This window comes from Andrena cerasifolii, chromosome 7, assembly GCF_050908995.1.
Source record: "Andrena cerasifolii isolate SP2316 chromosome 7, iyAndCera1_principal, whole genome shotgun sequence".
In the NCBI taxonomy this organism is placed as follows: domain Eukaryota; kingdom Metazoa; phylum Arthropoda; class Insecta; order Hymenoptera; family Andrenidae; genus Andrena; species Andrena cerasifolii.
The window spans coordinates 3724045-3751820 of NC_135124.1; the positions used below are offsets into that span (position 1 = coordinate 3724045).

At 43.3% G+C, this 27776-nt stretch overlaps 1 protein-coding gene across 1 annotated transcript in view; it reads left to right on the forward strand.

Annotated features, from left to right (window-relative positions):
* The window catches only part of LOC143371201 (uncharacterized), a 184311-nt gene that overhangs the window by 124698 nt on the left and 31837 nt on the right, over positions 1–27776 (forward strand). The window contains exons 2-5 of the mRNA XM_076816152.1: positions 15620–15673; positions 17066–24350; positions 24773–24884; positions 25001–27422. Of these exons, the coding sequence (XP_076672267.1) occupies positions 15620–15673; positions 17066–24350; positions 24773–24884; positions 25001–27422 (9873 nt within the window). The remainder of the gene's footprint in view (positions 1–15619; positions 15674–17065; positions 24351–24772; positions 24885–25000; positions 27423–27776) is intronic.

Sequence of the window (27776 nt, forward strand, 5' to 3'; positions counted from 1 at the left end):
CACGTGGCTGCAGCGGAAATGTCACTTGAAAAACAAGAATGCCGCATTTTTAACGACCCAGTGAGCACGTGCGCGACCGCTCGCTTGTACTATATACTTGCCTACACCTATATGCATTTAACGCGTTTCTCGAAGGTGCAACTAATTGTTTGGAAAAATTGGCACGACACATTTTGCGGCCGCGTCAATATAACGTTGTGTTCTAGCAGTGCATATACAGGCTGTCCTAAAATTCAGGGACAATCCGGAACATGCAACATCCTGTTGCGAGAAGACATCGAAAAGTCCTCTACCGTTTTGGGATCCGAGGCTTTGTTCTCGAGATATTAGCAGTTGAATATTAGCGGTCCAAGTTCCGGGGCGCAGAGTTTAAAGCTGACAAGGGGACCTTCAGGTTTGGCAATTTCAGAAAATTTGGGTACTTAGTGTACTTGAAGGTCTTCACTCGGACATTAATTTCTCAAAGCAGTAAGCTTACTGCTTTGAGAAATTAATGTGCGCGCTTTGAACAATTCTGAGGCCGCTTATGTGTATATAAGATGTTCCTCTACCTACGGTCGATACTCTAGGGGATGATTGTACAGGCAAAAATAAGACGAAAATCAAAAGTGACGAAATTGCGGTAATGGCTTCGTTTTCGAGAAAATTGACTTTGAATTTCACCTAAATACGCGTGCATTGTAGGCGCTTGAGGGGCACGCTTGAAGGGCACGCTTGAGAAGGGCACGCTTGAAGGGCACGCGCCTACAATGCACCCGTATTTAGGTGAAATTCAAAGTCAATTTTCTCGAAAACGAAGCCATTACCGCAATTTCGTCACTTTTCATTTTTGTCTTATTTTGCCTGTATAATCACATCTTAGGGTATCGACCGTAGGTAGAGGAACACCCCGTATATAAGGGACCTCAGAATTTTTCAAAGTCGATTTTCTCGAATTTGGCTAAAAAGCGCGCCTTACAGCTTTGAGAAATTAATGTCCGAGTGAAGACCTTCAAGTACACTATGTTTCAAAATTTCCTGAAATTACCAAACCTGAAGGTCCCCTTGTGAGTCAGCTCAGCGCGCTTTAGCGTATGCTCGCACGCACACGCAGGAGGCGCTTGTAGATACAGGTTCACGCAGCAGTAATGCCGACAGCGCTGGTTCATTTTCGCGGTTTGGCGTACCGTAAACTGGGGTGAGTTTGCCCGCCGGTGTGACTTTGCCCACTTTTTTTACTCTGACTGAAAAATTACCATATGATTGAATTCGGTATTGTTTTTTTTCGTTTGAACTTGGAGAAGTTATAGCTATCAATTACAAAACACCATATGTTCTAATTACTTCACAATAAAATATAATGAAGTTTTTCCGAAAAGTGGGCAATGTCACCCCAGCGCGGGCAAAGTCACCCCAGTTTACGGTATTTTCACTATTTATATATTTTCAGTAACAAAGTAGTAAGTATATTAGTGTATTTTCGCATATCCGTTGACGTGAATGACAGCCTGTAGACATCGTGGCATAGATTCAACCAATTTCTTTGTAAAAGAAAGTGAAATATTTTTCCATTCTTTCCGTAACTTGCACATTATAGAGTTTATTTCTTTTCAAACATGTTCCATCAGGATAAGATCGGGCGACTGAGGGGGTGCTTTACATTTATTTTCCCGACAACTTTTGTAATGTACATTCCACAAGTTTGACACAAAAAATCTCAGACGAAAGTCTACATAAATAATCATGTGGCGTTGGTGAGCCTTAAACCGTGAAATAAATCTTTTCTAGTGATGCACAATTTTACAGCTTTCTATGAAACGAATAATGAACTTCACTTGAAAACACGGATACTTTCTGGAAAATTGAAAATTTTCCCCGATTGAGCAAAGTTCAATGCCATTTCTAGAAGAAACAAAGATCCCTCGGTAAATCCATTGCTGTAGCAACAGCCATTTCTGCTTGCTGGCCTAATTTCCATTCAGACGCGTGTTACCCGATTCGAATCGATTTAACGCCGTTCAGATTACCGTGAAACAATCTTGAAACACCACAATGATCGTTCTTAACGGACCCCACAAGCAAATAGATATCGTGCGACCCGTCGACAACATTACATTTGCGCAAACCGCCTTTTACGTGCGGATAATTCACAGCGCGTATGCGTATCTCGGGGAAAACCAGTAGTTACACCGAGTTCGTAGCGATTTTTCTATGAAATGAACGTTGTCGAGTGTTGATACCACTATTAGGTACCTGTTCCCACGATCGAATACTTTCTCCGTAGAACTAAAGCCGGGAATCCACCGAGAAGCTAAGCTAAGCTAAGCTAAGCTAAGCTAAGCTAAGCTATGCTATGTTATGAAACTAAATTTTTTAAAAAATATTTTCCTCCATGTTCGAGAACAAAGTTTGTGAAACAGTAATATTGTGTGATCAGTGTGTGTAACGGCATGAAAGAAAGTTCAACGTACAGGGCTGGTGGTTTTTAAAACAGGTAAAATTCTTTTATAATGCTACAATAAGAAGTTACAGTTACTTGAAATTCAAAGTTCCAAACCCGCCAATTAGCTATCCGATGCTATTTCTTGACATGAACTACGATTATTTTAGCGTCTACACCAAGCATCGTTAAAGGAACAAAATTTGTTTTTCAAAATAACTTTATAACTTCCGTAGAAATGAAGCTATCGAGCTGAAATTTAGATTTTATATTCTCGAAAGGATTTGCGACAAATAAGGGTATGAATTTTCCGACCTGATTATGTGTTCAATTTTTTAAAAAAAAATAATTACTTTTTTCCAAAACTTGATTTTTGCACCATTACATTCAGTGTAAAAGTCTATGCAAAAGTAAATATTGTTACACTTTTGTGTAACGGGGGTTGCTCGGTTTTACATGATAACGTTTAATACAGATATACAAGGGGGCGGGGGGAGAGGAAGTCAGGTAACGCTATATGTAACATTTTTTAATTTCACTTTCCATATGAGCAGCCTAAAAAAAGAATTATATAAAAATATAATCCGTTAAAAGAATTTCAATAACTGAAAAATATGCAATGCAAAAAATATTACGTAAGGAGGGGGTTGGAATATAAAATCTTACGAATTCTTATACTGGTAGAGCGAGGGGGTGAGAAATCGACAAAAGTAACCTTACGTAATTTAAGGACCCCAAGTCCCCATTTCTTAGGTACCAAGCAGGGGGCTGCCACTCTGATTTGCGATTTTGGAACAGTGTTTCAACTGCCACCTAGGCAGTTCCAATTTTTTCGAACTAAAATTCAATATGGCCGTGATCACGTGTTCATGATTCATCAGGCTGGAACAGACACGTCCAGTAATTTAGTCGAGTAGCGAGTAATTTAGTAATTTATCATTGTTTTATTAAACTACTCAATTAAATTTTAGTGCCCGCACACGGTAAATTACTAAATTACTTGCTACTCGACTAAAACACTGGACGTGTCTGAACCAGCCTTAACTGTATACGCCATTGATATGCATTTCATGGCATTTCTGAATTGTTGATTGACGCGATCTAGTAACGTACGAAACCCAGACAATCCTATCGAAAAATAAGTTTTATAAAATCAGTTTGACAGTAACAGGTATGTATATAGGTGAATATATATTTTTAATGTAGTATATGTAGAATATCTTTTTAAATTATAATGTTTTTTATAGAGCTATGCCATGACATATACTACATTAAAAATATATATTCAGCTATATACATACCTTTTACTGTCAAACTGATTTTATAAAACTTATTTTTCGACAGGATTGTTGATAGGATTGATGTGCCTGTTCCAGCCTTTACAGATGAATCATGAACACGTGATCACGGCCATATTGAATTTTAGTTCGAAAAAATTGGACCTGCCTAGATGGCAGTTGAAACACTGTTCCAAAATCGCAAATGAGAGTGGCAGCCCCCTGGTACCAAGCCGACTCCCTTATCGGAGTGGCCTGGCCTTGAAGTATGACTGACCTAGATCACACCGTTTGCTTATTGTCGATACGACATATTGCTCATTAAATTGGATCAATAAGAAAAGGACGAAACAGGATAGGCAAGCGCCATTGTTATTGATCATTGAGTAACAGTATGATCCCCTTGGCACTGACGGTAAAATGGCCCCGTTGGCCTCAGGCCAGACTGGCGAAGAAAGAAAGGCGACACGAAGCCGACCAGCTGACCCAATGCACCTGGAAGAGTATGACCTCGAACCGCGAGAGTACATCGGTCTCGATTGGTGGGATACTAAGAAATGGCTACCGTTGGATAACCGGTAGTCTTCGATCACTGTCAATTTTCGACAGTTTGAGTTCTAATAAACTTGGTGTGGTCGACGCTTGAAGCGTTATCCCTTTATTACGAAATCAAAGTTGACCTTTAAGGATCTTCACTTAATTCTAATCAAATCACAGATGTGGGATAACTGTACATATGTTCTACTGCAGGTGGACGTAACATTTCCTGACTCGGAATGCTCGATAGAGAATCCGCACCTGTTACTACATTCAGAAGTAACTATTCTTGAAGGATGCTTTAGTTCAGTCTTATTCTATCAGCTTCAGATAACTGTACACGTAGTCGTCTGCACGTGGCAATGCTAATGTTTGGTAAATTGGAAAACTTAATAGACCAAGGCTCGTGTAATCGTTGCAGCTTTTGTTATCTACATTTAAAAATAAGAATTTTACTGCTACAAAATACTGGGAATCGATAGCGTTATGAGGAAAACAAAGTCATACAACGTTATCAGTCAATCCAAAGCCGCCGGAGTTTCATAAGCGATCACTGTAATATCGAAAGATAGTTTCCAAGCTGTTTACCGCGATATTGCGAACACTGTAGTGTTGAAATAAAAGAACTCAAGTGTAAATGCAAAGAGTTCCCGAACCTTTAGAATACAACTTTCAGTGGGATAACAGTAATCGTAGGTCAGGAGGAAACAATTACCCGCGTTACTAGTTCAAACGGTATTAATTATGCAAGAAAGAAGGCAGATAGAACGTGCAACTCTTTCTTGCGATATAATACAGTCCTGCCCGGTCGAGGACGCGCAATTATCTCCCCCACATATGTATTTCGTTTACACAATTCTCGATGTTCGAAAACGTAATTTAACGTAATTTATCCTTGGCACTACGTTCTTGGATTCGCATGATGATTTATGGATTAATTGAAAATAAAATTCGTATGTTTTTCACTATACCTATAATATTCTCTCGCTATGGGCTCGCTTTTGCCCCTGTGCTGTAAGCGCTCGTCGCTATCCTCACCATTTCTTGGAGTATTTGAGCGAGGTTGGCCTTCACTGTGTTGCTGAGGGCACGCTTTCATCCCCTTTCGTTCCCTCTCATTTCCTCTACCTTCGCTCGCTTTCATTTCCTCTCACTTGCGCCATCGGCTCCTCGGAATCGTCTCCGCTACTCGCTAAGCGCTCGCAGCCCGCTCCGAGCCACAGTCCCATAGCGAGAAGATATTGTATTTCTGTAAGAATGACATCCGGGTGAAAATGATGCCAGCCACGGTGGTATTCGGACTTCTTAACGATGCTGTAGAGCAGGGGTGTCAAACTAGCGGCTCGCGAGCCGCAGTAGCTCCTTCTCCTCTTCGCCTGCTCCGTAGAGCCGTAGGAGAACGGCCCCCTCCACACCTACTTCACTGTGATGAATTTCTCCTCCGGGTGCCGCACTCTCTCCCTGCCGGGTCTCGTGCAACGCCTGGAGAAAAATAAGTGGGGGAACCGGCTGACCGGGGGCCCGACTCGTGCGGCTCTCGGAGTGGGGAAGTTCGACACTCCTGCTGTAGAGGAATGCTCTCTACAGTCTGTAAATTAATTTTGCCTCCTGTATCGTTAAACATAGTCCGATTAACTTAGCGTTTGGACTCATTTTGATCAGAAAAAATTCAGGACTCGATTGGTAGCATTTTCATGGAGATACAATGTGAAACAGGAAACTTAACAATTTCAGTAGCACATACATAACTCTTTCCGAGCGCCAAACTTACCGTTGCTTGCTCTTCAGCGGACGTGCCGACTTTAAAAATCAAAATTTTTGAAAACTATTGTTTGCTATATAAAATTTTATGGTTCCCGGTTCAGTTGATAATCTCAGGGTACGAAGGATATCTTTTACTCGGGGAGGTAGGCGAATTTCACACCTCCAATATCACGCTTCAGTGCGTTTGATGGCTTTCGAACAAAGATAACGCTAGCTTAATTAAGAAGTGAAAAGTCAAGCATCGCATTTCTCACCGGCTCTTCACGAAAGTGACACTAATCGATTCTCACCTCGGTGAAGCGTGAAATCGGAGGTGTGAAATTCGCCTACCACCTCAAATAAAAGATATTCTACGGAACCTGAGATCAGTGTTTCTAAAACTTTTTCAGGCCACGCACCGCTCCCTTAGTTCTATCACATTATTCCAACCGACCCCTGCCATGCACAGGGTATCCGGCAGCTACGATTATTCCAAGCATTCTAAAGTTGCAGTCCGTCGAATATTATTGATATAATTGATATAAAAAATGCGTTTACAATTTTTCACACTTGATGAACGTTGTTGGGTAATCATGTGCAACCTCATGTTATTAATCCTTTCGTTACGGCGTACATTTCCGCGAAAGTGCTTTTTTCTATAAAAATTTTTTTTTTCTTTAAACTACCAGAGATGCTGACTAATGTCGACGCTAGGATTGGCAGCTCGTCCCGTGACGCCGACTAAAGGCGGCGCTCGTACACACAGATCGTCGCGTGGGTGCCGATTATAGTCGGCGCTCGTAACGAAAGGGTTAAAATCCTAATCAACCCCACTTCCACACCCTTATGTCTAACGCCCGCAGACCGTCCCTTTAAGGGGTTGTACCTAGTCAGGCGGTCGAAATGAGGCGAATATTTGTGAATTTTTTTTGAAGAAGCGGAAGCGTATATTTTTACAGGACTTTTTGCGCTTAAAAGAGCAACATTTAAAGAATATTTGGTAATTTTTTCGTAAACAAATATTTAAGTTTATAATAAAATAACAAGCGACATCCAAGAAGCATTTTTAAAAATTTGGTTTTGCGGTGAGCATTGCCATTCGGAACCAGATTATCTAAAACCAAAAACAAAAAAGATTTCGTTAGTATATTAATGTATCCTCAGGTTGACGGAGAGAATTTTCCGAAATATTAATTTAAAACAAAATGGCAGCTATTTAAATTTGAAATCTTGATTTTCTCGCGTGATTTTTGCAGGAAAAAATCAGGATTTCAACTTTAAATAGCCGCCATTTTGTTTTAACTTAATATTTCGGAAAATTCTCTCCGTCAACCTGAGGATACATTAATATACTAACGAAATCTTTTTTGTTTTTTGATTTTAGATAATCTGGTTCCAAATAGCAGTGCTCACCGCAAAACCAAATTTTGAAAAATGCTTCTTGGATGTCGCTTGTTATTTTATTATAAACCTAAATATTTTTCTACGAAAAAATTACCAAATATTCTTTAAATGTTGCTCTTTTAAGCGCAAAAAGTTCTGTAAAAATATACGATTCCGCTTCTTCAAAAAAAATTCACAAATATTCGCCTCTTTTCGACCGCCTGACTAGGCATAACTCCTTAATGCCTAATGCCTCCCACCCCTACATAATTTAAACGCCCCCAGAGTGGCGGCAGCGCCCGAATTGAGAAACACTGCTGAGATTATCAACATAACCTAGAAAAACTGTATGTACTGCTTTAGACATCCAGTTTGTTTTAATACATTTCCGTCGTATCACTTCAATAACAGACATAAAGGTCGTCCGTTCTTATTTACTACACTACAATACAACTGAGAATAAATGAGGGAAGAAAGCTGCTGAGAACAAGATGGTAATGATAATAACGTCGACTTTGTTATGCTAAAAGTCACTCCATAGAGATTACGAATTACTGAACAGAGACGAGGAAATAAAATAAGTGTACAAACGTAACACTGCATAAATCGGTCCTATAAAACTTAATTCCGAAAATTATTTGATGAGGCAGTTTTAGAGTTAGTTCCATTTAATTAATAAAGGCTAAAGCTAATCCCAACAGCATCAAAAGGTAACGGATAGCAGAGTAACAGGCGAGACAGGTGGCAGGGCAAACTGGGTCACGTCGACGGCCATTCAAGACGAACGAAATTCCACGAAATCGATGAACTCGACAAATCGAGCATGACGAATGAATGAAACACTGTAGGAAGAATCCACCTCGATCGGTTGGTTTCAGTGTATGGTGCTCGTTTAATGACACCGGTCGCACAGGTGTACTACACCATACAAAAACAAGTCAAGATCATGTATTTTTACACGGTACATCCGTTCCCCATTTACTGGAGACAATGGCCAAATTTCTGTTGGAATTTCGAAACACTTTTAAGGGGTCGTGCTCAGTCAGGAGGCCGAAAAAAGGGTGGTCTTTGGAAATTTTTTACTCAAAAGCTGTACCACATTTCTCAAAAAATCTTTTTTCATTTTAAGGATTACATCTAGTACCGCGCATCGTAATTTTTTTATTTAAAAATATTAATAACTAAGTTATCTAAAAAAAAGGCTTCTGCGGTGACCACTGCTGCTCGAAAGTCGATCATCTAAACTAAAAATTCAAAAGAATTTACTTATTATATTATATTATCTAGTATTTGAACGAAGGGTTTTTTATCTGATGCTTAGTTTTCTTTTAATTGACGAAAATCAGGCACGATTTACGATAGAAATTGAAACTTTTACTTTAAACAGCCATTTTTTCCCAAATCAATATTTCGAAAAATCCTTCGTTCAAATACTAGACAATATAATATAGTAAGTATATTCTTTTGAATTTTTTATTTTAGATGATCGACTTTTGAGCAGCAGTGGTCACCGCAGAAGCATTTTTTTTTAGAGAACCTTCGAGTGATGGACAATAACTTAGTTATTGATAAATATTTTGAAATAAAAAAATTACGATGCACGGTACTAGATGCAATCCTTAAAAGGAAAACAGATTTTTTGAGAAATGTGTTGTAGCTTCTGAGTAAAAAATTTCCAAAGACCACCTTTTTTTCGGCCTCCTGACTGAGCATGACCCCTTAATCGAATTTCGGATTTCTAAAGGAAACTTTGCATTATCCCTGACTTTTGCTGGTACTGTCAATCACTCTTGTTTGCGTTCTTAAGGTGAATGTCCCAATTTCTGCTCATTTAAGAGATTACTCGTCAGAAAGGTGTAAAAAATTTGTTTGTGATCAAAATTTGCAGAGTAACTGATTAATTCTTTAATAATAAATCAACTAGTCGAAAACCATTTAAGAAAGATATTTCAAGATGTTTAACTACTAGTAATTTGTAATTAAATATAATGCTCTAAATGTCCGTATTTCTGCTCACGGAAAATAGCGATGTACGTATTTCTAATCACCACTTCTGCTCACATATGTTGTCTTTTCAGGTTAAAATAAGTTACATCTTTTATGGAGGTGTTTTATAACACAACAGTAAAGCAGAAAATAATGATAAACAAAAAATAAAGTGCCTTGGTATAGAAGTAGAGGTTACAGCATGTGTTGAATTGTGAGGTTATGTTACTAAAATTTCGGTGAGTAGAAATGCGGACATGACGGTGATTCACTTCACTCTAAACCTAATCACCTGTTTTCTACTTAAACATATACAAAATAACAAAAATAGTAAAAAATATCTACATTCAGAGCACAATGCGGTATCTGTTTTTATTATTAAATAAGAATTTCTACTGCAAAAACTATTTTCTGCTCAATTATCGAATCCTAGCACAATCAGCTAAAACACGGTTGAAAAATCGTGAGACTCTCATTTTAAAAGTTTTTCGTTGCTTATGCTGCACTTTGATTAGCCCCAAGCTTGTGCAACACTCGCTTAAATGTTCAAATAATTTAGAATTATTTTGTTGCAACTATAGTACAGACGTAACGCTTATAATAATATGAAAAATACGAAATGAGCAGAAATTGGGACATTCGCCTTATGTATTGTTGGAATTGTCAGTTACTTTCTCATTGAATTCCTCATTTCTATTTTCTAGTGCACATTCAGTGATATCGAAACAATTTTGAGAATATTTTTGCTCTGTATTGAAATCTCGAGTGACTTTCCATAAAGTGTTTGAGCTTCTTTTATACGATGAATCTTCGACCAAATTCGCGCTCATTCAGTGCTTAGAGCATATATGCATGAAGGTCTCATTGAAAGCTTGAAACTGTCGCCAACATGGTGCGAGAGAGAAAGACATGTGCGAGCGAGAGAAGTGTATAGGTCCCAATCGACCGTAATGCGCATGCGCCGATATCGTGCGAGAGAGAAAGACATGTGCGAGCGAGAGTAATGCGCATGCGCCAATATCGCTGGCGACGATCCGCGGCTACTATGATTATCGTTGTTTACGCTCGTACCTACCTTTTGAAAAACGGTTATATGTATCGAGTTGAAATTAAAGAATGCCAAACCGATATTGCCTGCTGTGCGGCAACCGAGATGAATCGGCTTCCTATTACTCGTAAGTAAATACACGTAATATTTAATAAATTAAATTAAATCTATACTGCTCTCGCTCGCACGGCGCATGCGCATTACGGTCGATTGGGACCTCTATACTTCTCTCTCTCGCACCAGTTCGCGCATGTCTTTCTCTCTCGCGTGATGTTGGCGACAGTTCCGAGGCAGTCAACCTTAGACAATAAGACCTCCATTTACCATATGCTCTAAGATTCAGTGTAAACTGCAATCGAACGATGTTCGCGTCGAATGCGAGCGAATATTCGCAGAGAATATAAGCGAATGCTCGTTTAGAGCACGGGCGAATTATAGGTCTGTGAAGTTAACACCCCCAGCGAATTTTTGGAAAAAATCGATGATCAAACGAATGCATTGGGGGGTGCCAACTTCACCGACCTACGTTCGTCTGGTCTAAACGCACCTTTCGGCGAATTACTTCCCGAGCGTAAACGAATACTCGTTCAGACTGTTCGTACCGACACGCGCGTGAAAGACTCGATTTTTCTTTCAGGGTTGTAAGGCCCCATTCACCTTGCGGGACGCGTGTAGCCGGACGATCCTATCACCCGCCAAACTAATATTAGGTGACTATTTACTTCGTTGCGCGTTAACTCGGATCCGCACGATGATCAAAAAATTGAGAATTTTTTATATGTTCGTGCTTGTGGTCCGAACGACGACCCGATCAAGCAGACGAACCCTGCTAGTAGAGCGCTGATTGAATTCTGCCCTTGTCCACCTTTGCGATGCCTTAGACAACCGAAAATTGTATACCGAACTTTGGGTGCTTGGGGTCACAAGCGACCCCAGGATACCAGTTAAGGGTTAATATACGTCTCTGAGCCCCCTCTTTACCCGTAAGACGGAACACAGACTTGAATTTGGTCGAAGTGGGGGGCGACCGAGAATTCGTTCGTTTCGTCTAACCGCACTTTTGCAGGCATTCACGAAGTTTGAAAGCCTACGATGGGTTTTCGAAGTCTGAATGAGTTCTTTGTCTATTATTGACTACAGATAACTCTAGAATTGAAAATATTCTGAACATATAGCTATATGCACTTTGGCCATTCTGATTCTGAATGAGGTTCCTACACATTCATTGGTACCACTAAATAAATAAAAGGCTTGTCAAGATTACCAAGACCCATCGATATATAAAAAAATGTTGAGACCGAAATGATATTCGGAACGAATCGAACCGATTTTCCTCACGTGTTCAGAGCGATTCGAAGTAGGTATCGTGAAGCCCACCATCGATGCGTAAACATTTCACGGACACGAGTAATTTTACCGGTGTGGGGCACGTGGCACGAGCCGAGACGCCGCGTCGCGCCGGGAGGAATATTCTCGCGAGGAGAAGAAAGGACTCGGTCAGATAACTGTACGTCGCGGCCTCCGGACGACATCTTCAGCATCGCCGACACCTGGGGACTTCTTCTTCTTTCATTCCCATACGTATACCGTATACAACGTTTCTCGATTGTAACGTCCTCTCTATTTCCCTCATAGCCGACCGTTCCATCGCGTTTCCCGCTTTGCTGGTTTACTTACTCGCCCCGTGGAATTCGAGGTCTCACTCTAAAATCCTAGGCCGGCACTTTGTTGCTGCGTGAATAACACTCGAATGGTGTTAATACCATGCTACCGTGATCATTATGTATCCAGACTGGCACCACCTATTACTTAGCATCCTCATTATTTCAGTCCATGGTTTGCTCGGTAATTGAAGTAATTGTCGTTTATTTGTTCGGACACACGCGGCCGCTTTCTTCCGTAATGTTCGCGTAGTAATTATTAAACTGTATATTCTAATGTTGAATCTGCTGTACGCTCTTAGGTTCCCCGTTACGTTCCTTGCAGTAATGCATGTTCTTACGTCCCAGGTCCTGACGGGTGGTTCTTAAAAAAAGGTTAACTTTATTTTCGTTCAACGCCGCAAAGTTACCCTTCTAATGATGCAATGCTGCTTTCCGTAAATAGAAAATTATATTAATTGGAGCCGCTGCTTCATTGACTGGCTTGACACTGACACTGTTACTTTCAACAGAATCTTCTCATGTCAGGTATTATTAATCGACCAAGTGACTGTAGCTTAATGAATTTACTTTCTGGTTTACCTCGCTGACATGCCACAAACTACAGTACTGTTCAAAAGTATTTAATCACTTGTTACGTATGCATTTGACAAAAGAGAGAATAAAACATTTTTCCACGTAGATCAATTTTGATGCTCCTTGGCCCATTGTGCCATTTTATTTTGTCATCTTAAAAGTGATCTTCGAATTGCAACTAGACAATTCAATCCTGCTGATACCGGCCTCTACTTCATTGTATTTGTAAATATGGGAACTTTCTGTGTAATATTAATATTTTCCTTAATTTCTGGATCTGTGAAGGGTCTATCTCTTTTAGATAGTAACCAAATTCTTATATCTTTCGCTTTAGTCGCCACCTTTGGCCTTCTTAAACGTTAAATTGTTTAAGTTGATGACTTCAGAAAAATACTACTCTCGCAGACAGTTGTTTTTTTTTGCTCGTTCGCTGTCGTAAGATAGCACTCTCCTACGCGTTTAACTGTTTGATATCGATGGAAGTGAACGATGACCAAATGCAGCTTCTCGGACAAGGCGCATCCTTCGACAACTTCCCTTCACCACCCACTGGTTTCCTCCTCGAAGTCATTAGCAGTCCCTGACCAATATATTAAATATTGTTCACGCAATGGCTGAACTGTAAAAAAGTGGTAATAGTTTTTGCTTCAGCAAGTACATGCACCTTTCATGAAAAGATATCGTCATTAACGAAACAGAAGGAAGTCTTCTTCCATCGTGATAAATGATGATCACGAGAGATTAGAACGCCATTAGCAGAGAATAAATAGTGAATGCTTGTAGACTGATAAAGTAGTTTAAAATGAAACAAACATGCTAGAATCTCCGCCTAATGCATTCCTTTATGTTCATGGAAGAAGGAATGCTAGAGGAAATTCTTCGGAAATTTATGAAAAATTTGAAATTGAGTGACTTCTGTCAAAAAAAATGTTTGGATTCGATAAACAGTGTGAGATAGTTGTAAGGTTATTTCGATTGAAGTACTTTATGTAGGTCTTTCACTCTCTTATATAATTTGTTATCAAAAGCAAAAACTATACAACCAATCATTATTCCAGCTCTATCACAAGTTTGAACCAAAGAATTTCCCTTTTTATTGGGACATTCCACGCGAAATCGGACACTTTTTGCAGTAACATTTCGGATGTAGCTGAAATTTGAATATGTTGTAGTCTTTAGGGATATATAAACATATCTCGAAGGATTTTTGACAATTTTGAAGAATGTCGATTTTACAGTTGTTTGAATGTAAGTGCTAACTTTTTTTCAATAAATTATAACTGTGGAAGTAGTAAACGGATGGAGATGAGGTTTACGGCGATTTGTAGAAAAGGCATTGAAGTTTTAAGAAAAAATTATTTCAGTTTCAGAAACAATTTTTTTTAACCATTTTTGTGCAATTATTTTCAACAAATGCAGTTTTTTAACAACGGGCGGGATTTTAAAAATCTTTAAAAAAAACAGAATATAGTTCTATCCTTCCTCTTCATGGTCTAATTGTCAAAAATATGGGCATTTTAAAATTGGCCTTGTAAAAATTACCGAAATTTGACGCTGCGTCGCCCTTCCTATTCCCGCTATTTCTTATATTCCCTTATAAGAAAAGCTTTGCGGAATCAAACTTATCGATACCTTCGTTGTGTCTTTTTACGATAGTGTACTTTATTAATTTTCATCAAGGAGAGGTTTTCAGGTATCTGCCTTTATGTAATTGCTTCGGATTTCGGATATGTTTTAGAGGACCGAAGAATAACAAATACCTACGGGTTCTTTATTTTGGCCCGCATATTTGGAGAGGGTGAAACCAACCCTCGAATTGCATAAGAAGAGATACAAAAATTCCTATTGTAAGTTAAAAGAATATTATAACATGGTGTATATCACTTGTGTGTATCAAGTATTTATGTCAAGTTTTATATCAAGTTTTATTGAACACAATGTTATAATATTTTTTAAACTAACAATAGGAGTTTTTGTATCTATTTTTATGAACTTTGCAGTGTGGTTGCACCCCTAAGTATGCAAACGGGCGAAAATAAAAGAACTCATTTTTTTTTCGGTCCTCTAAAACATATCCGAAAACCAAAGCAACTGGAGGTGGACATCCGAAAACCTCTCATGTATGTATTATGCGATGCTAGCTCGATTTCCTTACGCTGTTTGATCCTCTCCTTACTTCGGTCCATATAATCCTTCCGCTCCCGCTCTTTCACCTGCTCACGCTCTTTTCGCCAATTATCCTATCATGCATTCGTCTCTTTCTCTCTCTCTCCCTCTCCCTCTCCCTCTCCCTCTCTCCCCCTCTCTCTCCCTCTCTCTCCCTCTCCCTCTCTCTCTCCCTCCCTCCCTCTCTCTCTCTCTCCCCCTCTCTCTCTCTCCCTGTCTCCCTCTCTCTCTCTCTCTCTGCTTCATTCTTTCCTCAGCAATCACACAGACACACTACACATTTTTTAATTTGCGAGAGGAAAACTTACGTCCGCAAGTTTCATGACATCACTTATGATATATGCAGTTATTGTAGATCAACATTACTTATGGAACGATTCGATATTTCAACGTGCTTGTAGACGCTTTCAAAACTTAAAGAATACCTTTGATATTTTCGTTAAAACGAGTTTTGTATTCTTACCAAAAGTTCCTGACTTAATTATTACTTTCTAGCGTATATTTCCAGTAGCCTAATAAAAACATCAACCCTCAAAAACATCTGGATGCAAAAATTTTTGCTCCCGCACAAATTACGACAAGTGAAGTCACCTTTACTATTCGTATTCTTTTTGTGAAATATCAATCTGCTATCCCTCTGTATTTACGCACCTCTTTTTCTTCGTATGCACACGTGAGCTAAGTGGTTTCTGCTATTAAATTCTTGAACACTTTCTTGTTGAACAAGCTGCGCATCATTTTTGAATGCACACAACTGGTAACAATAATGTCAACAAGTCACATTACTGAAATGACTAACACGGATATAATTTTTTTTTTCCAGATGATGGATCGTTGCCACAAGTTAGAGCAGCTAGGATAGAAAGAGATCTACAAGGTGAGTCTCCCGACTTTTAAGTGCGCCTGTCTTGCATCACACTTGTACTCTCACAATGGAATTGCACTCATTCATAACTTGTCTTGTACATTGAATCGTCCGTTCTACTGGATGTGTTCCGTAACTCGGGTTGCACATATTACCACATTTCTAACCAATTACTAATACATATATAAAAAGTGTTTGCGTGCAATTCCATCAGCAACAATTCTCTGTCTTGCTTTCTTCTTTTGTCTCCGCTCTCGGACCTTTCTCTTCTCACAGTAAAAACCGATTGTTCCACCTCTAAAAACAATTGTCTTGTGCGTGTTGACGCGAGGTGCGGCCGTGTACATAAAAAGAGTTGTTTCGAAACGTTCTTTCTCTCTTTCTCTCTCTCTTTCTCTCTCTCTCTCTCTCTCTCTCTCTCTCTCTCTCTCTCTCTATCTCGCGCTGTATCTATTTTTTTGTTTCTTCGTTCCTCTATGTACGTACACCTTACGTTCCGTTTCCGTGGGTACATGGGTCATCCTGACAAATGACTTACCGCAAAACGTAGCCTCGGGGGACTTCGGTAATCGAACCGATGCGATGCATGGAGAAAAAGCAAATTAGTAAGGACACAAAGCCGGACTTTCGCTGGTCGTGACGTGAAATCGGTTTCACGCCAAACGTTCTCTGGACATAGATCACAATTACTCCGCTACTATCGATGAAACGTGTCCTTTCGAAAGGTTCCTCAGGTCCCTCGAGCTGTAAATACGTTTGCACATTAACGCCTGGTATCTTTTTCCGTGATTTCCTCTCGCGCCCGCGCTGTTTCGCACGATTCGCCACTTACGGAACGGAACGGTTCGGCCGTGAATGCGAGACAAAATCTATACTCGTGGCAGGGTAACGGGGACGAAGCAGGTGTTCTAGGCTACGAACAAGATGACTCATCTACTAAGATCGTCTATCTCTTTTTTTTCTGTTTCTGTTACTGCTCCCGCCTGCTCCTCGCCTTCAACTCTTCTCAACATCTGGATGCCGTCTGCCTCCAACGTCCGCCCGCCACTCCGTCTCTCTGACCACCGACATTTTCTAAAATACAATAAAAAAAAAACAAACAAACACACGCACACACATGAACAAACCAAAAATACGAAACATCGATTGACTGAAACTAATTGCGACACGTGGATGTACAACTTGGACGGATTTGCTACTTGTACGGGACTGATCGATCAAATAACTCGGACGACATTCGACACGATTGGCTTGAATCGATACTCTTTCGACGTCACCGACTCGGTCCGTAAATCGTAACGCTCACCGAATGTGTTCCCTTGCGGCGATTCTCCTGTGGTCGCGATGCTTCTGAACGATCCTGAACTCCTCCCAACTCGTTGCATGGTCGGTAACTGCCCTCAGGGATTACTACGGTCCTTCTAGTTTCGGCACGACCGGGTAAACCCGTTCCCCCGGTCGGTCTGCTCACGAAAACCGCGAGAACGTTCGTGCAGGACGGTGCCAGCACTGAGTTCGCTACTCAGGTGCTCGGCACGACCCTCGACAATGGCCGCTTATACGCCAGAATACTGTCCACGTCGAGCAGAGTGTTCTACGAAAAGGAGCCGACACCAGACGCACCGAGTCCTTACGTAGTCTACCCATCGAGAGCGCCAAGCGACAACTGGCAGCTTAGGGTAGCGCTCGACAACACACCCATCAAGGCGCTCAAGGAAATCGAAACGTCGAGGAAAGAGGAATCTACAGAGGACTCTGATAGTGACGAAAGTAAGAGGACTACGGTGAAATTGGACGAACTGTCGAGGGAAAACGACATATTCAGCAGAAGGGAACTCAATTCGGACTCACAGAGGCTGAAACCTGCGAAAGTCAGGCCTGCCGACAATCTGCCAACCTATACAGTGAAGCATGAGTATGCTACTAACAGTTTTGACGGTTTGGAGGACGATCAGCCGAAGAATTTCAGGCCCCGTCTGCCGAAAATCTTCAAGGCTCAACCGAAGACTCCCCCACAGAGGAAGCTCGACATTAAACCGCTGGCCACGGTGACGTATCATGGTTTCGCTGACTTCACCACCACTGTAGGTGAGACTGTCATCGTGTTCTCTCCCAGCACGTCGCCAGCCCCGGTTGGTCGTCCCGCCACTACTATCAAAGGAGACGCGACATTGAGACCAGACGATGGAATTGCAGTGGTGAAAATTCGACCCACGAGCGTCGTCGTGACTCAAGAGAAAACCCAGCAACACTCTACTGATCAGGATCACTCGAATTCGCAGAGCGAGGCAGGTGATCCTCTTCTAGACGCCATCAACAGAGCTAATATTCAGCCAAGTGTCATTGAGGACTTTGAACTAGAATCATCTACTATGTCCACGGAACCATTACTTTTGGTACCAGACATAGAAACGGGATCCCCGAAGCCTACTGGACTCCTCAAGGTCGTAGATTCAACTACCTCTCTAGATGGCACTACCACTCATTACAAAAGTCTGATTTATGGCACCTACATTGGCACGAATTATGCGCAGATCATCCATACGTCTTCTAACGTTTATTTCTTCCCCGACGAAGCCACCGCAACATACGACACTGAGGACACCACAGTTGATTATGGAACAACTATTACAGAAGAGACTGAAGTTGAAGGAGACACCACCGTCGAAATGACGACTGGCACAACACCCAGAGTCATTACTACTAACGAAGAAGCCCCTCCTGAAATGAATGAATTGACAACTCCTTTCAAGGACACCACCGATAGCGTGTTGACAACTCTGAAAGACATCTTGGAGAGTGCTAGGAGGGTCCTGGGAACTACTGAATCAGTCCTCCCAACATTGGATGACGAGATCCCGAATGATATCGTTCCTGGAGATCCTCAAGGGCGCAGTATCAAAGGCGGCAGCCCGAAGAATGCTTTGGGACACGGTAATCGCAATGAATATGATCAAGAAAGGAAGGTTATGCTCGCTACCAGACTCCTTCCATCTACGGTGTACAAGACCTCTACGTATTTAACCACCTTCTTTATTCCTGATGGCGACCAAACTACAACCTCCATACGTACCAGAGAAGTGGTCTCTTCGGAGGTCACTTACCTGACAGAGCTGATTCTACCTAGTGAAACCGTGACCCCTGTTCTTCCTACAGTATTTTCAGAACCGATAACGACACGAACGACTCCAAGCTTGGTCAATGAAACGGAAGAGGAGCAAACCACCAAGCAGGACGAGGAGATAGAACTTATCTTTAAGACTCTGTACACGACTTATACGTATTTGACGACCTTTTTCCAAGAGAAAACATCCAGAATTTCTAGTCGAGAAGTTGTCGAGACAAACGTTATTACGCAGACAGTTGGGCCGCATGGAGTCTCTGCCGTCGTTGCAGGACTATTCGAGAAAGACGACTCCATCCAGATAGCTCCAACAAAAATTTCGGACACCATTTTGCCATCAGCTGTTCCTGAACGAGATGGGAGAACTGAGAAATATCCCACGACCTTGGAACAAACGACGGAGGAAACTCTGACCACGTTGCAGGAGCAGGATACCACCACTGATCAGAACATCCCTACGGAATCAGGAATCACCACAACCGATTTCGAGGACACGAAACAGCCAACCCCTGATATTGAGCCCAGTCCAACTCCAGCTCTGCCAACAGAGAGCGTTAAGAAGCAGATCAAGACATATTACACCACGTACACGTATTTCACGAATATCTTCGTTGATGACGAAACTGAGATTGAAACCAGAACCGAGGTGTTCACTAATGTTGTGACTGAGACTATTCAACCAACTGCTGTAATACCTGTTACCGAGGAAACTCTTCAACCAACAACACCAGAAACTGAAGAAGCCAACACGCCAACTGTTCATCCAGACATCCTAGCCTACCTAGAAGCGTTTCAACGAAAAAAGTCTCAGGAAGAGGCACTTCTTTTAGCGAAGAAGATTCAGCAGCAGGAAGTGGTCAAGCCAGAGGAAAATACAACGCTGCCTGAAGTCCAGGCAGAGCAAACAGAGTTGCCAGCTACTTTGGAGGAACAACCTACTACTCAAAACTTATTCCCTGGTTTTGAGGTGAACGCCCAAGTAACACCTAATCCTCCAGTCGAAGGCGAGGTGTTGGGATCCATGATCACGGACGTGGTGTCTTCCTCCAGTTCTGGCGGTGGTACAGTCCTAGACGTGATGGACAAGAGGAACGCCGTACCTGAGGATCAGGAGTTATCAGAGTCGAACCACCACGATGTGGAACCAGCGCCAACTCTTCTTTTACAAACTAGTTACACAACATTCACTTACTTCACGACGATGTACAAAGGCGATGCGTCAAACGTAGTCAGCCGTCTTGAGACTGTCACCAACATTGTGACGGAAACTATCAGACCAACGGCTGTCGTGTCTGCAGAAACGAGCACTCTACCAGTTACATATTTTACAACGTTTACTTACTGGACGACGTTCTACAAAGATGGCGATACTGTTACAACAAGTCGCGAGGACACTGTCAGCAACGTTGTCACACCAGGAGTTGCGCCTACGCCAACTGTAGAGCTCGGTGTCATTATGACCTACAGGCCAACAACGCCGACCGTGGAAGATAGCATTACAAGTGATAAAGAGCTTAAAATCACGGCCGACAATGAGGTGACACCTTCAGACGTGATTTCTGTTGAAAGTTCTAGAGCAGATGAGGTTGACACGACCACCTCCAAAGAGGTCACAACAGTCCTTGAACAGAGCTTACTGGAATCTTCTACTATTTCGCCTGAGCCTACCACATATTACACCACGTACACCTACTTCACAACTTCGTATATTGGTAACGAGACCATACTGAACAGCAGGCTGGAGACTGTTACCAGCGTTTCGATACCTGATGTTGCTACAACACAGCAACTGGCAACTGGCAGAGCAATTGGCGGGCCAGTGTTCCAACAAACCTTGACAACGGAAGAGAAGACCGGAATTATACCATCGAAGACAACCGATCTACCAAAGATAGGATTAATTTCGACGATTCGATCGAGCCAGGTCCACGATGGGACCACTACCCATTATATGACCGACGTACATGGCACTTACATCGATGGACTGTACGCTCAAGTTGTTGAAAGTTCGACAAGAGTAGAGACACCACCGGTATCTTCTTCTCCTGTTGCTACTCCAGTCCTCCCAACAGGCATCCTGTCGATGAACAGAGGCAGCGTGGTAGACGCAGACGAAGTGACTACGATCTACTTTACCACGAAACAGATTGGAACCCTGTTTGACGGTCTGTACGCCAAGGTTATCGAAAGCACTTCGAGTACAAAGATCGACGAGGTCAGGAAAGCAACCATTCCACCCGTTCACGGCCACCGAACTGGTCTGGTCAGGTTGATACAAGGTCAGGTCGAGAATAACGGAACTACTACGTTCTATCAGTCCAAGGTAATTGGCACAAGCATCGAGGGCAGGTACGCTCAGATCATCGAAAGCACTTCAAGTTTCCTGTCTGTGACCTCAACTGTGAACATCGCGCCAACTTCTACCTTACTACCTATGAAACCAACAGAAATCCCAGAAATCTCTCCTTCGCCAGCGGTGATTCAATCTTCTCTATCTGAAGACCCAACGACGGAAATACCCGATCAGGACGAGAACTCTGAACAGAATGAAGAAGACGAAGAAGAAGAGGTGGAAGGCGAGGATGGACAGAGCTCCAAGAAGAAATCGAGGCTGACATTCTCGACCAGAAAAAGGACGTTCACTCCTGTGATTAGGCCATTCGCGTCTAGAAACAGGCCCACGTTTAACCCGAAACGCAAAGGGACACAGGGTGCAACGACGATCACTAGGACAGATATCACGCCTACGATAACAGCAACGTTAGCTGGCAAGGGTAATAGGTTTGCATCATCCAGAGGTCGAATCAGTTCACCCATAGGCCCGTACTCCTCCACGCTATCCCCATCAGGCTCCAGAAGGTTCTCTGGAAGAAGGGGTTCTCCAAATACCGCAAACTCTTACGCCTCTTCTGTAACTGGAAGTACCCGAGGCAGGGCGCAATCCAGGATAACTCCTTCGTCAGTCTTCCAAGGAAACAGGCGAGGACCTACCTCTATCAGAGGTTCATCCGCGAGAATTGCCACTCGTGGATCGAGTTCAATATACCCTGGAACGTCTACAAGATATAGGTCATCTATTCGACCATCGTCGACACTGCTTCGAGGACAGCCAACGGTCAGACACGATGACCAGGAAAATGACGCCAACGAGTTTACCACTACTACTCTGGTAACAGAAGAGACTTTATACACGGAAGATACCGACAGTGGCGAGACTGTAACAGCGCCTTTGCAAACAACCACAGAATCGTCAAGAAGATCGACAAACCCTCTGTTACGTTTCCGAAGGCCAATCAATTTGAACAATTCTGGAAGAACCGCCACGACACCCAGACCACCGACAACCACGAGAAGAAATGGTAACTTGAACAGACCCACTCCACCATCTGTCCCTAAGGTTACCAACGCCCGAGGTAATGGAAAAGCTGCTCCAATCTCCACTAGGCCCCGTCAGAGCAGCACTGGGCTATTTCCGCCACGAGGTTTATTCGGGAAAAAGCAAGAACTACCTACTGAAGAGCAAATAGAGACAAATGAAGATTTGGAAAACGAACGCGAGGAAAATATTGACGACGAACCCGTGGAGGAAATAACTGATAACGATTACGAGGGGTCGGAACACGAAGACAGGACCACGGGTGTCAATCGTCGTTCTGGGAAATCCATCAGACCGTCAGTACAAATTAGGCCTTTTACAAGAGGAAGACGAACTCGTCGACAGGTCAGCCAGTTGAGATCGTTAACAAATCGTTTCCGTCGACCAAGCCAACCAGGGTCGTCGAAATCCGAAGATAAACCTGACGTGACTGAGAATACCTCCAGTAAAGAAGACAGCGGGAAGGCTACTTCGAAACCTATCGCTCGTTACAACAATCGTGGACGGACCTTACCAACGTCTCGATCGGCATCGAAGTCAGCTAACAGTCCCGAAAACACGCCAGCGGAGTCTACAGAGTTGAGTGCAAGCAAGGCTAGGCCCAGGCCAAAACAGACCAATGGTGATAGGAGTTCTTCGTCTAGAATAAAACCATCGCCCACTTCCAGTAATGGCAGACAGTTCACTCTGAGAGAGAAAGACGGAACGGCATCCAGTAGATCGAACTATAAGAGACCTGCGTCTTCGGGGTCGAGAAGTAACGGTAGGGTGTCAAATAACTCAGACAGAGTGAGACCTCCAAGGTTGAGAAACGGTTCGAATAAATCGTCCGAATTGTCGAGCACAAGGCGAGTATCATCACGCGCCCCGTCGAAATCGTCAGGTAGAAACGGTAGTAGGAGAGGATCGTCCTCGCAGAGATCAAGAGGCTCGTTCGAGGATATTAGGGAGTCTCCCACTGTTTACCCAGACTTTGACGGAACAATCACGGTGACCCATTACGTCCCAACAGAGGTGACGATCCCCGTTGTAAATAATGGCATCACAGAGCATCGAAATATTATTACAGCTCAGCCTAGCACCGAGGTTCTAGCCCCCTCTCAATACAGCACCGTAACAGGTGCAGATGGCAGACCACTGGTAGTAATCGTTAGCGAGGTCACCGGTACTAACATGCAAGGTCAGACCGAGATCACCCGATTCCTGCTCCACGAGACGCTCACCACACGGGTTTCCCACACGCTGACCACCCTCGGTGGCCGTAGAGTCTCGCAATCGGTAATCGTACCCACGACCGCCTATTCCGTAGAAAATGTTGTTTCCACGATACAACCCGCACTGCCTGGGAATGCTCCCCTCGCGAATATCCTGCTGTCGCAGCTTCTTCTCGGCCAATTAGGTCAGGCGAACCCGTTACTACAGCCTCAGGGTACACCCTCTACACAGTACAACACGCGCACGAGCTCGTACGTCACTACAATCACAAAACAACAGAGCACTGTGATCCCCCTCACGTTCAGGGGTAAAGAGATCCTCACGACTCTGGTGGACACATCGACCGACGTCGTCACCGCGACAGAGTTCATCACGGATACAGTTGTCGTGACGCCGACTGCGTCCCTTCCAGCAGCCAACTTGAACTCCCTGCTGTTACTGCTTCAGCAGCCCCAACAACCGTCAAAGAACCCCAATCCCCTGTTGGACCCTCTGTTTGCCGCTCCTCCGTTCACGCAGAGCAATACTCTGCCCGGTGAGGTCGAAAGGAGGCATCAACCAGCCGATTCGGATTACAAGCAGGATAGTTACGAGTACTCAGAAGAGGAGGAGGATGTTCAGAATCACCAAAAGTCGTCCAAGAGGCGGAATGGTCGGGGCAAGTCGAATAGCAAGAAAGAGGACGATAAGAAGGAAGAATCCAGCGTGGTGACGCTTTATGTTTCTGGTCGAAGGCCAGGGGAGTTCAGTACCGTTCTGAGCACTGTGAAAGTGAGTCAAACGGCCAGCTCCTCAAGGAGACGAAGAAACGCCGCGGATGATATCGTTGAGGTTCGACCCTCTGTGCCGCCATCTTTGCACGCGGGACCAGCGGAGATCACCATTTTGATGGGAAGCGAGGACTCAATGGACGCGCACGCGCCGACACAAAGTCTCGAGAGCGTAGTGGGTGACGTCGGACGGCACATTTCCACGTCTATCCGCACCTAACCCTTCACATTCGTAGATCCTCTTTCCAATTGTTCTTTCTTCCCCCTTAACTATCGTCATTTTTAATTGAAATCCATCGCCAATCATGAAAGCCCACCTAGACCGAAGCTGATTACCTTTCCGTGGTTTCACCCTGTGACTCAGTTTGGACGGTTCTTCGACGGTTCGTTCTCGGGTTGTACAGGGAAACTCAGTGACGGGCGACTTGCGGTCGCGTGTTGCTGGCCGTGTAATATAGTGTATCTACGGGTATCGCTCATTGAGAAGCGATTATACTCCCCGTGGAAAAGGAATCGCGGAAAGCTCACAGCTTCGGTTGATCGAGAACCAGGGTTGCTGGATTCTCGATGTCCATTCATCGTCCTGTTCGCTCTCCCAGTCTTTTTTCTTCTGTTTCCCTCTGAAGCTCCCCCTTCGAGCGTCGTCCCGTACTTCTACCTACTAACACAGCCTTGAATCCGCCACCGCACGCGCGCCCACACGACAATGCCCAACGCATGGTAGTCCCTGTTTGTCGGGTAACATCACGATAAACATTCCTCGCGATGAGTAACCGTTACTAAGTGCACGAAACAACGTATGAGCGATTATTGGATGGTTGCTTATCCCATCGGACACATAACACCCGAAAAAGTCCCCCTCCTCCATGGTTGTTCGGTCGTGTAGATACAATTCCGAAACAAGGAGGATAAGCACGTTCACAGAAACAAGCCAGAATGTCGCCTTTTCAGATGATAACCTCGAAGACTATCGAGATAGCGACGTTAATAGCAAAGGGGAAAGAATTGATATTTGGTCGCCTGGCGAGGGCGTTGAAAATATTAGAGGTCTGACCGAAAATAACGACGATTACATCGAGGAAACGCCGAAAAAACGTGTCAGAATCCGCGTTCCTGTTGTCAGAAAGAATACAAGGCAGCATAAGTTCACGGTCGTCAGGCGAAGACCACTTCTTCATACAGAAGATCCTCCGCTGAATGTTGCTAGTCACACACCACGAAGAATCGTTGTAACTCGAATCAGAACATTGGGTTTAGCTAATTCGATACGTAACGAGGAACCTGAAAGTTCGTACCTTGAGACAGGACGTCATAAGGTGACCATCACCAGACGTCGAAAAATCGGAGTGACGCCTGTTCTGCCAACCACTACTGATAAGAGGGGTAGGATCACCAGAAGAAAGCTGATTGCTGTTCGACCAGTGGAACCAACACCCAGCTTCGCTATCATCACCACCGGTTTCTTCACTGCTCCATCTTCTGAATACGGCGAAGAATACATAGAAGAAGATGGCGACGACGAAGAAGACAGCGAACAGGAAGTTAGTACAACGTTCACACCTGAACTGACGGAAACGCCTAATGTCATCGATAACAAGCCTGTCGAGGCAGAAAGAGAAGGTAAAGCAGAAGATACCGAAACGAAGGTGTTGGAAGAAACATCTGTAAATGAACCAATCATTATTACTGACAACTTCTTTTTCCGACCGTCGGCTGACGAGTACGACTACGATGACGAGTATGTAAAAACAACGACGACTGAAAGTGTACACGAATCATCTGAGGATGAAGATATACTAAAGTCGACTAAGCCATTAGAGGTTGAAGAAAGTGTTGGTACAAATAAGGATGCTACTACAACCACGTCTGAAGCATCTAACGTGCCTGAAAGAGATGAGACTACAACAGAGAAATCTGTAGATACATTTGACGGTGTTAGTGAGGATGAAGCTGTAACAGAGCCCCTTTTAAAACAGGACGCCAAGTCTGACGAGATACTGACAACTATGAAACCAGCCGATGGTTCAACGACATTAAACAATGAAGAAAACGTGACTGCGCAAGCGGAAAGTTTTGATACAACCTTACCAGAAGACAGCTCTACTACCGCTTACCCCGAAATCAGGGAAGAGGACGAAAATGAGAAAGAACCTACAACAACAATTGAGTCTGTGGAAACAACAGCATCTATAGATGAGACAACAGTTATTCCTGAAGAAGAAACTCAGGCAATCGCTCCCACTGAAGAAGAAACTATAGATACAACTACTGAGAAGGAAGATACAAATAACATTACAGAGCACCCTGCTCCATCTACTGAATCAAGCGAATTGCAAATGCAACCCAAAATAGAAGACTTTTCTCCAAAGGATGTGGGACGCTCGCTTGAAAAAGAGATCACACCCTATTTTACATCGATGCAAACCGTATTCAAAGAATCTTCACAGAAAGACACTGCAGATTCGCCTGAGAAAAATGTAGAGTCTCATGTTACCACAACTGTTCCAATTATGGAGCCAGAAACCGAGAGTCCCTCAAGAGGCATGGAAGATTTCAACGTTCTGGAAAAAACTCCCGAAACCACGACGAAAGCTGAGGAAAAGGCAGAAGTATTGACAGTGCAACCAATACAACCCGTTATCGCACCCACACCGACAGTATCTTCCTCTGTTTCGTCATTCTCCACCGACATTACACCGAGTTTTGCAAGCGTGTTGCCTCTCGAGACGCCCCAATTAACGACGCAGGACTCTGCCGTTCGTGATTACTTTGACGATTCAGAAATACCGAGCGTGATCCCCTTGGAAGTTGAATACACCCCCTCGTCGGAGGTGAAGAGGACCTCCAAGGTTCTCGAACCCACTCCAAGTCTCGATGTGGCGAAGGTGACGATCTCCATTTCGTCACCGACACCTGAGGACATTGAGGCAGGATTGGCCGACGACCTTTACCTGTCCCTATCGAGGCCAGATTTCCCCGAGATCTTATCCTCGAAACCGACCGCCGTCGAGCACCAGACGGTATCTACGCCCAACTTAGAACCGAGCACGAGCATTTACTATACGGAGACTGTAGTGACGTCGACGAGATTGAGAACGTACACATACGTGATTACGCAACAGAACGGACTGGAGACGAAAGTGACGTCCTCGACGACCGTCAGACCCAGAGTAACGACCCTTACGTTGACGGTGCCTGTCACGGTGACTGTCACTCCTACCGTGGAGTCGTCAGCAAACTTCGTATCGTCTGTGTATAATCCAGTGCCTGTCCTTGGTGAGTAGAGCTATGGCTATCTGAGCCTTTTCTATAATGATCATTTTGTGGACCGAATTTTTTCGAGACAAAGGTAACGATACAGTTTTGTGTGGTTGATAGTAAATACTTTAAACAGTCATATTTAATTGTTTTTCCAGTGCGATAATAAGCATTGTTCATTGCAATTTTCGGGCCACGCAGCGATCAGTGTACAAAGTAACCTTTAGACTAATAATACTTCTTCTCACAGCGACTTGCTGACGCGAGACTGTACAAATACTCCTCTGAATCTCACTACAATTGGTTTACAGCATTCTAAATTTTTTCCTGTACATTAAAACTCTTAGAGACATGTACATACTGTAAATGACG